Source organism: Lytechinus variegatus, chromosome 19 (genome assembly GCF_018143015.1).
Source record: "Lytechinus variegatus isolate NC3 chromosome 19, Lvar_3.0, whole genome shotgun sequence".
NCBI classification, from domain to species: Eukaryota; Metazoa; Echinodermata; class Echinoidea; order Temnopleuroida; family Toxopneustidae; genus Lytechinus; species Lytechinus variegatus.
Genome location: NC_054758.1, coordinates 8,228,099 through 8,244,686, shown reverse-complemented (window position 1 = coordinate 8,244,686; position 16,588 = coordinate 8,228,099). Strand labels below are relative to the sequence as shown.

At 36.1% G+C, this 16,588-nt stretch overlaps 1 protein-coding gene across 1 annotated transcript; it reads right to left on the bottom strand.

Moving 5' to 3' along the window:
- Positions 1-41: 41 nt before the first annotated feature.
- On the bottom strand, positions 42-13,889 carry LOC121406086 (macrophage mannose receptor 1-like). Its single transcript, XM_041597096.1, has 8 exons — positions 13,604-13,889; positions 10,078-10,232; positions 6,943-7,055; positions 4,258-4,382; positions 2,982-3,118; positions 2,084-2,199; positions 1,123-1,274; positions 42-314 (listed from the first exon to the last, which is right to left on the bottom strand). Exons 1-8 carry the CDS (start codon positions 13,707-13,709, stop codon positions 148-150), a joined length of 1,071 nt encoding a protein of 356 aa, XP_041453030.1. The 5' UTR covers positions 13,710-13,889; the 3' UTR covers positions 42-147.
- Between the last annotated feature and the right edge of the window lie 2,699 nt (positions 13,890-16,588).

The window sequence follows — 16,588 nt, the reverse complement described above, 5'->3', positions numbered from 1 at the left end:
TCACTGAGTATCTAAACTACTTTTTTTCTCATTGGGCCCAAAGTGCATGCATAAAACAGACCCTTTGAAGGAAGAACACGTGATAAATAAGAATTACCACGCAATGTCTTGCAATATATTGGATTCATATAATTATTCTAATTACACTCATGTGAAATAACTTACATAAATGGTTGATGTTTTCATTTGCGCCAGATGTCCACCTATTTGCTGACAATACTCGTTTGCAGTGAAATAATTCGACGAAAATGTTGAGAAGTAATACTGCACATCATTCACTGCTGCAATTTCTATCCATTTTCCATCAAGTGGGACTGCGTAAGAGAATGATATTTTATGAGAGGGGTTCATTTTAAAACGTTTTGGTTGTCTTGCTGCATCATGAAACTTCATTGAATTAAATATCAGTCTAAACATTAATTTCATCATTGATCTGCGAGTTCATAGTTTATTTTTCGACATTCTTTTATATAATGGTAATATGTATACACCTATTCAAATGCTTTTCCAAAAATCTATCAGCTACCAGTCTCTTATCTTAGCCTACCGAAAAAATAACAAATGAGTGGTACCGGTGGCCCTGTGGTCTTGTGGTTAAGGCTCTCGTCTTTCATTCTGATGGACGTAGGTTCGATTCCCAGCCATGACGTTTTTTCCTTCAGCAGGAAATTTACTCACATTGTACTGCACTCCACCCGGGTGAGGAAAATGGGTACAGACGGACGGGGAGTAATTCCGCAAAAAGCTGTGAGCACCGGAATATGTAGACTAGCTTAGCCGGGGTAATATATAGGAGCGCCTTGATCACCTTACAAGGTAGATACGTGCGCTATATAAATCCTATAGTATTATCATTTTTTTAATGACGACATTTTTCTGTCAATCGGTCATGGTTTTGAGACGAGGATGGTTTATAAATGAGGATGATCGTCTTATCCTATGAAATTCAAAAGACATAATTATAGTCTTCTCTGCCATTAGAACAATTACAGACACCCGTTATCCTTAGAACTATTCCATAAGTATCTCATGCGTGTATTTCTTAGTTAAACCTTATTATGGTATGTATTAACTGTACACTATATTATACAGTACTCGAAGAAAAAAAAAATCATAATTTACTTTGCGGTCTTTCACAGATGTAAGGCAGTGTGTCTCCACAAGTCCGACTGTCCCATCGACCGTTATTGTCAGCATTGTTTCCATCAGACCATAAACATCCACAGGACCGTTCTGTCGAACTCAGTGGCTCTCCAGGAGCCCATTGAGAGTCACTAAGTATAAAGGTAGGAAAAACAGAATTGATTTTGAAAAAAAGATCTTGGTGATGGTTGTCTGGCTAAGGAAAAATGGAAGAGTACATCTGAATGTGTTTCTACTTTTTTCAAACAGAAACAATCTAAAATGCACCGCACAATGTATCCCATTTCGAGAGGCGAGGGGACTCCGCTTTGCTACGGCATCATAAACTTAATGGTTAGTCTCAGAATGAAACGCAGAGCGTACAAATACACTGTGGGCTTATGCACTGTCTTCTAAATTCGAAGAAATTAGGACTTACCAATTTCCGATCCATTATAATATATCGAAATACCACAAAACATACCCCTTGCCTGTTTCGTCCTAAAAAGGGAGTTGTCCTATACATGCTATAAGATACGTACGCCTCATGAATGTACCGGGGTGTGGTGAATTTTACATTCGTAATTATATCAACCCATTCCAATGTTTTGAAAGTATAAAGAATTCCATTATGAGACAGTGTTCTCCATTCAGTGTACAGTTCCATAAGCTTTTTTTCTAATGTAAACGATGCGCATTGGCATGCCTACACCAAACTTTGATCCTAGAAAGTTTACAAGCAGCGAGTTTATCTAAAACAGTGTACGATTCATATTGCTGGTGATTATACAGTGCGTATCAAAAAGTTTACACTTTTAAAGTTATACATTTGTACTATCCTCAAGATTTTCCACATTTTAGCATTGGTACAGATCAATTTAAGCTCAACACGATGACCCTTTTCCAAATCATACGTCAAGAATTTAGTAATCATGTGGAAAAATAAAAGGAATACACTCACTTCAAGTTAATACCATCATTCCAGCTAAATGGCTCACTATCTGAACTTCGACTTAAACCAATCCAGTAACAATGAGGAGAGGAAAGAGCTGGTGTAAGAAACGATTCTAGAAATGTCTGAGAAATTAAGAAACAAATTGTGTAATTAACAAGGAAAACAAATACATATTGGTCTAAATTGTAAAATAAATACATATTGGTCTAAATTGTAAAATAAATCACCCTTCAAGACATTATCCCTGGTCATGTTCTTCTTTATGTTTTAAATGGCTGTTTTAGCACTTACTTTACATATTTATAAATTAGATATTATTAAGCTACTGACAGAGATAAAAAGTGTTATATAAACACGACAAAATTGCGCAGATATTCATTCTGATCATGCACGCTATCGAATAAAATTCAGATGTAAAATTGGTAATTTTTAATAAAGTACAGTAACTATTTTACTTTATATCCTTTTCACCACAATCACGGTACTGCATAAAAATATAATGCAACATGCACCCGTACTTCTATGAGAGAAAAGTCTCACAAAAAATATAATTATAATTATAGAATGTTAACCAATCTCCGTTTTTATATGGGAGATATATTATCATGATTATCGGTGAAGTAAACAAAAGTAATGGAAGTGAGAACACCAGTCGCTATATTTGTTATTTATTATTATTATTGGTCATTTTTTAGGACCCGTTATCAGAGTAAACTCCAAGGCATTCACAAATTTCACTGAATACATGTGACTGCTCTTTAGACAGTGTTGGGATAAATACTTAATTGAGTTGACATAACGCAACTTTATTTCATTTAAAAGGGCAAACACGAATATTATAGTTTCAAGAAAATCATAGATTATATAGAACATCATGCCCCGTCAAAACCTTCATCGCACTTACATTAATTTCTGTTGATCTGATAACCGCCAATCTTCCTCCGATATTCGCGCATTCAGTCTGTGCTGAATCAAAACTCCTCCCATCTCCCATGAAGCGATAGAATGATTGCCCGTACTGGTGCCAAGAACAACGAGGATCTGCAAAACGAAAATTGATGTTTATTTCAACTGAGAAACCTGTCCATTGAATTAGAAAAAAAAAATATCTATGCATCTAAGCAAAATATTTCGATATCTTAAAATTGTTTTCTCAAGCAATTAAACAAACTATGAAATACATAAAAGTTCATTTTACCGTATCAGACACCTCAGACACACACGAAACCCTGTTGCTCAAGATCTTATGAATATCGGAGGAGATAGGTATATTATTCGTATTTTCCTCGGTCTGTCTGCACGTACTGACTTTGCATGAAAGGACTACGTAAAATATACCTTTGTACCTGTGTCTTACATCCGGGCATCTGGGGAAGACAGAAATACGTGTCATGTTGATCCGCGAAGCACAATATTCGTCATAATGTCATAATGTATAAAAAGGGAACCTTATCTACAAGCATTCTGCTTCTAAGGTTTCCTCCACTTTTCCGTTTTATGTATACTTAAACATGTATTAATATGTATTGATTAAGAATGCTTGCTATTTATACTTATATAACCTACGTGTGTAATGGTTGTTCAGCTTAGTTATGCAAGATATCAAAGTTTTGTAACATAACGGATTTGTGGAAATAAAACCTAAATGAAAATGAAATGAAATCTGATTGATACAGCGACATTTTAAATAAGTCACAATTATTTAGCTTAAAAGCACAATATCCTCAACATGAATAAAATGAAATCACATTGTTAATCGGTAAAATGTCAAATTTTTGACGATTTTGCTGTCGATGTCTCATTTGGATAATAATACAAATAATGACTGGGTCTTCTTTCGGGAAACATCAAATGTATTGCCGTTAAAGGAATCATATTGCCCTCGTCTAAAGACTCAGGCTAATATGCTTCTATTGCGGGGAATATATTTGTTGTTGCCCTCATGGCCAGTCATTATAATATAATTATAAGGGAAATGTTATAGTTGACATTCTTGACCACGGGCAGTGCGCCGGAGACTTGGGAGGGGGGGGGGGGGACTCCCCAGGCTGGCGAAGACGACCACAAGTTCAAAATATTTGAGTTCAAATTGCTTTGAACTCACCCCCCCAAAAAAAAATAAAGGAAAACCCCTTACCACCGTGATTATGTGTAGAATATTCATTTTTACGTTAGATCACCTGAATCACGCTGGCAAATATGAACACGTGATATTGCACAGTCGCTGCCCTCCCATTGTCCTGAGTGAGTCGTCGTGAGCCGAACACATCCTCCTTGTTCGCCCTGAGGTCTTAAGTTTGAAAACCTGTGTAGAGGTAAACAAAAACGGTATAGCTGATAATTTTTTTTAGATATAATTACATATTTAGGTGATCTGTCAATCGACAAATCAACTATTAATTTCGTACGAATTTTATTTTTTAATCATCTATTTTTATTTTCCCACCTCTTCTTGTGAGCACAAAATCTCCAAATCTACATCATCAATTATCTTCAAAATATCATCAGATATGGGGACTTATCATGTGATGTGTATAAAGCAAGTTCAAGATCAAAAGGTCATCATGACGTCATCTAGACGCCATTTCGTAAAATCACATCATTAATCATATTTTTATTATCAATTATCAAAAATTAACAATATTTACATCACATTAACTTCAGGTCAAGGGGCAACTGCCCATGTCATCAAAGGTCATGTAAAGGTCACGACGTGCGCGTACGCGCGCGTCAAAATTTTAAAATGCTCAAAATCACTTTTTGACAAACACAGAGTACGAATCAGGTTATTTTAATCATTTAAAAAAGTTGCGCGCGCGCACGGTTACGCGCGCGTTCTCGCGCGTAACCGTACTTTAAAACATAGGATTGCCATTTTTTTTATATCAATGCACCGATAATATAATTCTGTACAATTTGATACCTTGATCAACCTTCTACGACAATAAATAACGGAATTAGCCTCCATCAAAGTTTACAGCACGCGCGCGCGCACTAACCATAGACAATATATGTGCAAAAACATGCCTATACAAAATTCATTATAGCTCTGAAGGTAGTCCGTTGACCCCCATTTTTTTTCATATTGGAAAAGAGTATGGATGGGAGATGTGATTTCATGTCACATTTTACCCGAAATTTTATGATGACGTCATCAAAATGGCGTCGGAACTAAAAATTCCCATTTTGCTACTTATGACGTCATCGTAATTATGCAAATTTGACGCTAACTCTGTTAATATTGGTCAATTTTTGCTCAGTTTTTTTTCTACGTTGTAGCTGAGGACATAATTTTTCTATTGTGATGGGTATATTAACATTTTAAGGATCGAATCAACCTGAAAAATGGCAAGTTATAGAGGCATGTCATTTTCGCTCATTTTGTGTGCAATCTCTATGGGAAATGACTTTTTCTCAAAACTGGATTTTACATTCCTCTATTTCGCGAGCCATATCTCCATTTCTATTTGTTGGTTTTCTCTGAGCTTGGAGTGTGTTGTAGCTGAGATTGTAAGCTATCGAAAATGTGGTCTTCGTTTTCCGATCAGAAGTTGGATTTCAGATCCTCTTGATTTGCTTATGTGTAAAGTCTATGGGAGGTGTGTAGCTCAATGGGTAAGGCACCAGACTTGCATCCTTAAGGTCGAGGGTTCGAACCCAAAAGTGAACATAATTTTTTTTCTTTTTTTTTCGTTTCAACATTTCGCAAATGTTCCTTAATCACCATTACAAGGTATATTAGTTCAAATATCGCACAATAAAGTAGGTTAAAATCGTTTTTAATAGGCCTATAACATGTACAATGTGTATCGCCTACAGCTAAATGTATTTCACATATCCTCATTTCCCTCTTTTTTTAGAGTATTCAACATATTCTTTTCGTAATAAAAGTTTAGTTTTAAATATGAGCATCGTATTGATCTCATTTAACATGGTGATTGTATTCATGATCATTAAAATCAGAGACAGATCACCTAATTCGTCCTCATGACGAATTGAAATTCTAGTTATAAGTACATTCATTCATTAACAAATATACTAACGACTAAGGTCCGGCGTGTGACCAGGAATTCTACAGAGGACGGGAGGGGCAGGGAAAGAGCCGAACGCTAATTTTGTTATTTGCGGAGGAATGGCGATTTATTTTAAAGCTTGTTGTGGTACATTTTAGTAATTTGTAAATTTTGTTAAAGTTGCAAAAATGTGCCATAACTATGTTACGACACAAGTTGGTAAATTTACCAAAATGTGCAGGCCTTTGACCAACATTCAAACAAGATATGCTTTAAAAATCCATGCAAAATACTACGATATCTTTTTTTTTTGGGGGGGGGGTTGTAGATTTACACGAACTTCGAAAAGATTCTTATTTATAATTCAATGTTTAGATTCATTGTGTTTTGGGAATGTGAAAATCTCGTGCCCCTTACGTACTATAATTATGCAACGTATACATCTGATCACGTGTATACGTTACATATAATACGTAGGGGCACGAAAACCATATCTCCTATCACCACCACCACCACCACCACTGAAAACACCCTTACAGTGCAGACTCTGATATTAGTAGAAAGGCAGCATTTGGGCGGCAATCGCGTATTTGAACACCGCGCTTTATTAATTATTTCCATTCCCCAAAACAATAGCACAGTGAGTACAGAAAATAGGTCCACTCTTATTGTACATTTCTGACAGCCTTCACTTGATAATATGAGCGAGCGAAAAGTTCCAGTATATGAGGAAATATTTATCAAAGTGATTTTTAAGGAAAAAAAAAGGATTTGCGATATTTCTATACCGTTTTTTGCACCTCTCCCTTTGGAGTATGTAATGTTAAACTGAATATTTTTTTGAACACTTACCCGGATGGAGTGTTGTTTACCCAAGTGTATCCCCCGTCACCATCTATGTCACTCAGGCCTATCCAGTAGAAATATCCACTCGTTCTTTTCAATGTATAAGTGTTCAAGAAAGACTGAAAATTAACAGAGATAACATCAAAATCGTTAATTGATAGAAATAATGGATAGTGTCCTTTTCGCGACGTACGGAGGATTCCTGAACGAAGTGAATGTATTGAAACTGCTCGTGAAATGACAAAAACTGCCGTTTTGATCACAAATTTTCGACGATAACTTCGTGTTTTTTCTTTGTTATGACGGGCATGTGACAACGCATTTCTCTGTTATTTGATCGTCCGTATACGTCGTTGTGCGAAAACTCCCTATTGCTTAGGTCTGCTTAGGTAAAGAATAAAAACAATAATTAACAAACAAATGTTCATTGACCTAACCCGCCTGACACCATGATTTTTTTTTAAATAATGTTTGTTAATTCAGTTCATAATCAAAGTAATGATACATTGGTTCATTTGGTTCACAAAAGATAATTATCCATCATACAAATAATTGTGCAAACTGTCATAGTAATAACATATTCATATACAGCGGATAAATTCAGTAACAAATGAATTCACAAAATCATGCTTCAATAATTATGCAGAAAAATTCATCGCTCAACATCAGTGAAACTGAATGAAATTTATTATATATCTATAAAGACTAAAGTTTATATAATTTTGGACTATCGATATCGCTTTTCGTGATGATCGCGATTGAAAAAAACAACAGAAGTGTTTCCAAAATGGATATATGAAGAGATGGACGGTAAACGCGAGCATTTCTTTGATCCAATGATAGTCACCGTCACTTGATTATGTATATCTTAATAAGAACATACGTGTGTTGTGACAAATAGCAATTACCATGACTACAAGGCTTCCCCGGTCTTAGTTTTGTCGGCTGATACCATGTTTCAGCATGTGCCTTTCAATGAACATGCCTCACATTTGGAGCAGCAAACTTGAGAAGCAGAAGACTTATGTGATATAAAATATCATATTATACGATCCGGACACTTCCGAACGCACGCAAGGACTCTAATTACATTGAAAGATACACGATCTGAACACGGTGTGTGCCACGTATATCTGTAAAATTATGGAGAAACTTGGGAAAATGGAATTTTAATGGCTAACAATCAATGACAAATTTGCCGATATAACAAAATATGCAGACATTTTCCCATATAAAACAGATGGAACTAAGATTACCAAATGTTAGCAAGAACTGCACATCGCTTTTTACGATTTAAGTGATTTGTTATCAGCTGTGCATATCTGTGAAATATAAAGTTCCAATCACGAACTGCTGCCTTCTAACGGTAACGATCATAGGGCCAAAGTAGACAAGTAAATTGGGATGTAAAAGAAACTTATCAAACTTCACAAGCGCACTACACAAATTTAACTCAGTCAAAATAAACACATTTTTGACACGAGCTAGCTTGAATAATCTTTACAAAGTACGTGTCATTAATCAAGTGAATGGTTTGAGAACAAGGCTGTAGTCCCTCAAATCAATTTGGTTCCGGAATCCAAAGTAACAAAATGGCAAAAGACCAGTGGAAATAATGGGGTTAAATCAAATGGTAATTCTTTGCTTGACTGCTATTGAATCCATTCAGGCATTATGTATCTTTCACCTCATTACTTGTCTTTAAATTTTCACTTGAACTTTCTGAAAATTCTTAGTTATTGAGGCAATCAATAATATTAAACATGGCTATGGTCATACTGTGAACTTGAATAAACCGTGTAGTCCTATCTCCGATGCCAGTGAATTCGAGGGGCTACAGCCTCTTAGCGATTGAACCAATCTCTCATTTTTTTACATGAACTTAGTAAAGATTATTGAAGCTAGATTATGTCAAAATTTCGATCATTTTGACTAAGTGGATTTGCGTAGTGCGATTGTAAAGGTTTGATAAGTTTCTTTTGGAACCTACTTTATGAAGAAAATGTTATTCAGATGACAACACCCTTTAGTAAATTCATTGTCTAAGCGTTGAATGTCCATCTCTTCATAGGTCCAAGGCCTGGTTACTCCAGGCCTCATTTGTCGATCAGGTTAATCGTGTTTGCTTTAAGACAGTGCCAGGTGAGTAACACAAAGCTTCTACACGAAAATCGATAAAAAGCAGGCGCCTTTTTAACTTTGAAAAAATGTTTTTCCCTCCTTCTTCGATTTTTATTCCATCTGTTATAGCTGCATGAGGTTCTCCAAACTGCAATACAAAAATTCTGAAATTTGTTTTCTCTGCAAACATTCTTTTTCCTGAGCAAGAACTCTAATTGTTTAATTGTAAGAATTATTTGATAATTTTTTTATACCAAAGCTTGATTGACCTGTGGCCTTAAAAAGTGCAATTTCATATCAAGAATATGCCAAGGTGGTGCATTCCTGTACAATGCAAATACAAAAGTTCGCGTCAGAAGAATGGTGATTGAATGAATAAGAAATAATTCCGAAGCATGGCGATAGAACTTTCATCAAAATCGGGTGTACAATAAGAAAGTTCTGACATTTTAAGGTTTCGCTTATCTTCAATTAGCATTTATGTGCACAAGTCAGTGATATGCAAATGAGGGAATCGATGATGTCCCTCATTCACAATTTATTTTGTTTTTTATTGTTTTGACGTATAGACGGTATTTATTTTTTTCAGATTTGACAATTATCACCAACTTGACTGAAGCACAAATGTCCAATCTATGATAATTCCACATGTTCAAGGAGCAATAACAATATGTTTCACATGTTAATGTGGAGAAATATAAGGTTATTTCACATTTCATAAAAAAAAAAAAAAGAAAAGTGAGTGGATTATGTCACCAGTCCCCTCATTTGCATGCCAACCACCACGTACGTATAACTGTTTAGTGTAAGTAAGCACAAAATAAAAATGTCATAACTTTCTTATTTTACATCCGATTTTGATGAAACTTTGCAGTGGCCACTGGTATGGTTGCTGGATCTTTCTATTTTTATTCGAATCAACTTTTAGTTGGGAGTGGACTTGTCTTTTAATATTTTATCATAGATAATCGACGTATAGACTTAAACATGGATGTGTTCACAATAGGAACAAGTACTTACGTTTTGTTCATGAGAAGTTATAACTGCGAGGTCTCCGCCCTGTGAACGGCAGTAATCCTTAGCATCATTCCATGTTCTACCAATGTTACTCACTAGAAGGTACTGTTTATTGCCATATTCTCGCCAATTAGGCGTGTTGCATATCTGACCACTCCCTACATCGAAACAAGTATGCATTATATCAAATCATAATAGAAAAATATGGATGATAGTAATATCAGTAGTAACGCTGATTATGATGACGATAATGATGAAATAGTAGCTTAGATATGATGATGACGACTATTGAATTACAGGGGCCGCGGAACCGGGGGGGGGGGGCATCAGCCCCTCCCCATTTTTACCCAAACCGTGTACAAACCTTTAGAAAGTGACCATATAATTGTGGAGTTTTTGACATGGTCAGCCTCCCCCCCCCCCATACACACTTTCACAACCGTTCCGCGGCCCCTGAATAATGGTACTACTCCTACTACAGTGCATATAAAAAAAGTTTACACTTTGAAACAGCCCTGGGATTTAAAAATATACAACATGTGGGTAATTTTTTCACATATAATTATGGGTTTGGGTCTCATCTATCCAATGAAAGTAAAAGTTTTGACAGAATGTTACACTTGAGTGAGAACTGTCCATTTTTGCAAAGCTCGCAGAAATCTGTTTGCGCAGAAATGCTTGTTTTCACGCTGTGTCAAGGGGAAAGGGCGAAATCAAACTAAACATGCGAAGCATTTCTCATAAATTTCCCTAGCACTTTTAGCCAATTGAAATAAGATGGATACATTCAAGCATTCTGTAACAAATTTGCCGCCCAATTTTGAAATTTCAACACTTAATAAGCACAACCTTTACCCCTTTTGTGCCAGCTAGATCGAGGACATAACTGAATCTGAACAAAATTTTATATCAGACATCGCCAGCATTTTTTACTAAGTTTTTTATCATTTAAAGTTGGTTTACATTTCATTTTTCATTTAACACTTGTTTCTCCACACTTTTTCCAAGCTTGGCAATGATTAACAAAATGAAAATGAAGCCTAAGCCATTTCATGTAAATCACAGCTCAGTGTAAAGCAAATATCGTCACGATGGACTCGGTGTGTGGGGGAGTGGGGTGGGGCGCGATGCACTATTCGAACTGTTTTGGGCAAGGAAACAAGTTTACAAATGTAAAAGATATCTTCAAATCAATTTTACTAGCTAATTTCCACGTGTTCTTCATGATTAAGGTCTACTTTTATTCGCATAACTATTTCAAAGTTCTGCGCAAATCATTTTTCACCAACTTTTCAAAAGTAAGTGGTGCTCACTCAAGCGGAAATATTTTTCGACAGTTATATCGTCACTTGCTTAAATGGATATGTACCAATGCTAAAATGTGGAAAAATCGTCAGGATATTATAAATATATAATTTTACAGGATTTTTTCTAAGTGTTAACCTTTTTTTTGGATACGCACTGTATAGGCGTCGATCCATTTCTCAGATGGGGGGGGGCAGAATCATTGTTCCAAAAGCACTCGATCACAAAGGACAAACTCACACACACACATATATATATATACACATATATATATATCTACATATATATGACTCATGAGGAGGATACATATCTCACTACACTGATAATGCGAGTGCCGAGAGCGAGCTGAAATTTCTTTATATTCTGACCTGAAAACTTGATAAGAGTTTTTGGTACCAATGATTAATCTAAAAGAACAATAGATGCGAGGGCAAAGCGCGAGATGAAAATGTTGATATTTCGATCTGAAAGGAATTGACACTTTAATGGACGTTTTTAATACATCCAAAAAAAGATCATTGCAAATCGAAGCTGGAGTTGTTTTGAGGCTTAGAACTGAAAACGGGACTCTCTATTCACCATTTAATCATGAAAAGTATGGACTTTCGCTAAAGAAATGATGCGAACGCGAAGCGCGAGATGAAAATTGTTATAGGCCAATATGAAAAGCGGACGTTTTGAGCACGATTTTAAATAAACAACGAGTTGTGTATTTCAATCTCGCTTGCCAATTCCTGTGTAATAGTACAATCTTATTTTATTTTTTCACATCCAGAATTATTGGAGGGGGACGGTATGTTTGTTCCCAGTATTTTCATTGGTGGGGCGATCGCCCCCGTGCCCCTCTTATCCGCCAGGATCGGCGCCTCTGACTACTACTACCACTACTTATTACTACTTCTACTACTACTACTAATGATAATAATAGCTGCATTTATAAAGCGCCTTTTGCCTGAGGATAGAAAACACTGCTTTTATTACCCCTGCTTTAGCTCGAGCTACCATCACCGGCACTCAGTGCATGCAAGGAATTAATTCTGCCGGGTACCCATTCCCTTCACAAGGGTCGAGTGTTACTACTACTACTACTACTACTACTACTACTACTACTATTACTACTTCTACTACTACTTCTACTAACAGTAGTACTCTGGGTGTCGGTTATTTCTGATCACATAAAAACAAGTAATTAAAAAAAGAAAGAAAAAAAAGAAAAAAATGAGAACGAGGGGGGGGGGGAGGACTACTCCCCGTCGGATCTGGACCTGAGTTCCTTTTCATAATACTACGGACCGACAACAAATCGTCGTACGCACCACGAACCGTCCTCTCTGCGCAATTAGATGCGGAGGTTAATTTTGCAGAAAACGCATTTAAAGAAAAGTTTTTTTAAAACCAGCAATAAGTGCACCTACAAGGAGAGCAAATTGTTTACCGGTGTCTTCGTTCAAAAGGTCAGGCTCCAAAGTTTCGTCCCGTATCTTTATATTTTCTTGAAGTTAATTATTTACGCCACAGTGGGCATTGTAAGACAGAGGACGGTTCGTGGAATAGATACAGTCCGCTATCGCGCCTCGCGATTTCACTACGAACCGTCCACTTGGTTACGATGCCTACTGTAGCGTAAATAATTCACTTCAATTCACTGCTGGTTTTAAAAAAACTTTTCTTTAAATGCTACCATGATGATAGTATACCAAAGAGTATGCATGTCTTTACTGCTATAATTTTCCATTGTAAAGCTGACTACATAACTTTGGTAACTGGTCTCGGTAGCCAGTCTGAACCAAGTCTATAGAACACACCGTCCCCTCATTAAAAAAAAAAAAATCAGAAAACGAAAACCGTCAGTAAAAATTGTGAATGTCAATGAAGTGAGATGAGGAATTTTCCACATTACTTTTAACGAAACTTCGAACACACAAATTTGAAAAAAAAAACACACACGCACCCTCCTTCCATGCACCCGCACACACCTCTTCATCCCACTGCTCCACGCACACAACTAAAACAGTCCAGATAATAGTCGATTTTTCGAATAGCGGGTATTCACCCCTCCCCTTCCTAAAAAAGACGAATTAATGTGCACACTGACTGAGACGGAATGTCTAAAGGGTTCATCAAACACATTGCTACAGGTTGATCATTTTATTTACTCTCTCGATTTGTTCTCAATGTTTCCTGAGGGAGTTATTTTCAATAGTATTTCGTTTAAACATCCTACCTTGCCTTGCCATCAGAAAGAGAATCGATAGAATGATCCACTGTGACGTAGAAATTGGAGTAAGAGGTGACTTCCTAAGACCAAACGTTGTGTCGAATTCCTTCATAATTCCAAATTGTCAATCATAGAATCGTCTGAATATCCAAATCCACTACACGCTGCTATTTTATCCTCATCGTGTTTTAAAAGCTCCCAAAACTCGGCGACTCAAGTCAAATAGTAATACAACTTTCAAAAGTATTGGATAATTACTGGTTTGCAAACCTGTAAAGTATTTTCCCGACGGGAACTGTGTGTGTGTGTGTGTATGTTTGAAGCCGGAATTAGATCCGTCTCTACTTCCTCAAACGAGTAGTTGCGATATCCCCTAATCATTGCTAATGCAGCTATCTACCTGCTCATCCACGTGTATCCTTTCAAATAATTACTTGTCAAAAAATGTTGTTGATGTTGCATGGTGTATGATTCCACACAATTGAGGCCACTTTATACAAATATTACCACCACTGTTATCACACATTCTCGTTTTTTGTGTGTGAAACACGCAAATGTATACATGGGACCATAAAGGCCAGGATCAAATTATGATTACAATTTAATGAAGTTCTTAATTACTGACAATTTTTAGTTTTCCGTCTAATCATTGAAATAACGTATGATATAATTGTAAAATGCTAAAAAGAATAAAAACGGAATTTATAATTTAAAAAGACATAACTATAACAAAGGCGGGAAATTAATCCGTATTTACTATGCTATAAAACATGCACATGACTTAATCAGCTAGATAAATGTTGTTAATTTAACTACAACCTGGCATCTATATCGAAAAGCGTAGTGTTAGAACAACTAAAACCAGTAAAATAACACCTATGTTGTTTTAACACTACACATGCATAAAGCTGGTGTTGTTCGAGTGCCCATCTACAAACTGATGTACTTAAACACTTGAATGATTGTATCTTTTATTTGCATGTTAAAAAGCGAATAAATGAGAAAAAATAAATTCAATTAAAAAATTCGATTCACAAAGGTGTTTTCCCGCAATGGACTGGTCTTAAACTAACACCGATGCTTTTGCAGTGAGTTATTTAAAGCAATTAGAAAGAGTGTAGAGGGTCATCAGAATCCATACACTGTACAAACGCTGTTTTATATTTAAAGTTAAAAAAAAACTTATAAAAAGTTTGTTACAAGTTGGAAGTTGTTTAAGGTTTATGAAAGTTGTTAACGGCTTTTAAAACTTTAAACAAGTTGTCTTATTTAAGTTCATAAAGTACACAAAAACTTTTAACAATTGTTTAAAATTAATATTTTTTAGAGAGACGGGATTAAACAACGTGCTTAAAATTTAAACATCGTTTTTACAATATGTGAATGGCCAGGGAGTAGGGGTGATAAAGAGTCTATCAATATTCATGCAGTCTTATGATTTCCGTTTTGAAATCACACATTTACTTTGCAGAACAATAAGCCAAGTCAATCATGCGCCCGGAATGTTTTAATGTTGGATGATACATCTTATTCGGAAATTCAGAAAAAATACGATAATTTAGGAATAGTAAGGAAAGCCCAAGTAAATATGTTATTTCGAATTAACAATACAAGAACATCGATATTTTGTATCAACATTATTTGTGAAAGTGAATTTGGTCACAATCTGAACTGCAGATTGACAACCAGGATTTAAGGTTGCGATCTTAAACAGTACAATTTCGATTTGACAGCTTTATTGACTCTCGAAACATCATCCATAACTGAAAACGGGTCTTTTCATACGTGAATCTTGAATCATCATTGTAATGATGATTGCTTTTGTAATCGTGACTTTGATCAGCGTTCGTGATTCTAATCATGTTCTAGTTTGGTTTCACATGTGCTAAATATTCGTCATTATTTAGCATTATATTTCACTGGAATCATCATTGAAAATACGATTTTTTAACCGTATGAAAGGGCTGTGAGTAATTACGGAAACAGGACTCTTCATGATCAAACCACTGAGGAAAACCAAGCAAAGGTGTATGGCTAGTATTACGTGAGCGCAATTTTGAAATTGTTGTCTTCTCATAATTTAACACGGAGTTAGACCATATGGCCTCACTTAAAGCGGACGTCAGAATACAGAAAATTTAGTTCATTGTTTTTAAAATATTTAGACTACTTACGTATAGAATTGCAACGATAATCATGAATTAACACCCCAAAAATGCTTTACAAAAAAGTGAGATGTTGTGAATCGATATAAACATGTATCAATTTGTACTGTTTTGTTTTGCCTTCGCCTTTTTTTCTTGCTTCTTGGCTATTTTTAAACCCCTTAGTATACAAAACAAATGGGGGGGGGGGGTAAGGTAGGGTTCAGGGCCGAGACTGATGTTATTATAAGATATGAAATATTTGAGGAATGAGGCCAAGGTGTGTGTGGGTCGGGGGGGTATGAAAATCCTTGTTAATACAATATAGCGCTCTTAACAATGATTGTATCACAGCGCTTTACACAATGAGCAAAATCAAAATTGTGAAAAAAAAATACATACAGGCATAAATAACAAGAATATTAACAATTAAAAAGGGATGTCTTTAATGACCGCTGAAATGCTCCAAGAGATGACGATTCATGGATGCAGCGGAGGAGCTGGTTCCAGAGGCGTGGTTCGGCAGCAGCGAACGATCGGTCCCCTGAGGAAAAGGGTTGTATCATTACCCGATCGTATTCCACCCCTTTCACCTCTGGTACAGAGAAACTAGGTAATTAAGATAGGGTGGAGCACAATTATGGATGCATTTGTAGGCAATGGTGAGGATTTTGTATGTGACACGCTTATGGACAGGAAGCCAGTGTAATTGATGTAGAAGGGGAGAGGCATTATCACGCTTCTTGCATATCTTGGCAAGGAATACCACTTCAGAACTAAAATTTGGCTGCGCGATTCTGAGCTCGTTGAAGTCGCCTGGCTTATAGGAAAGGACTTATACGAGCTA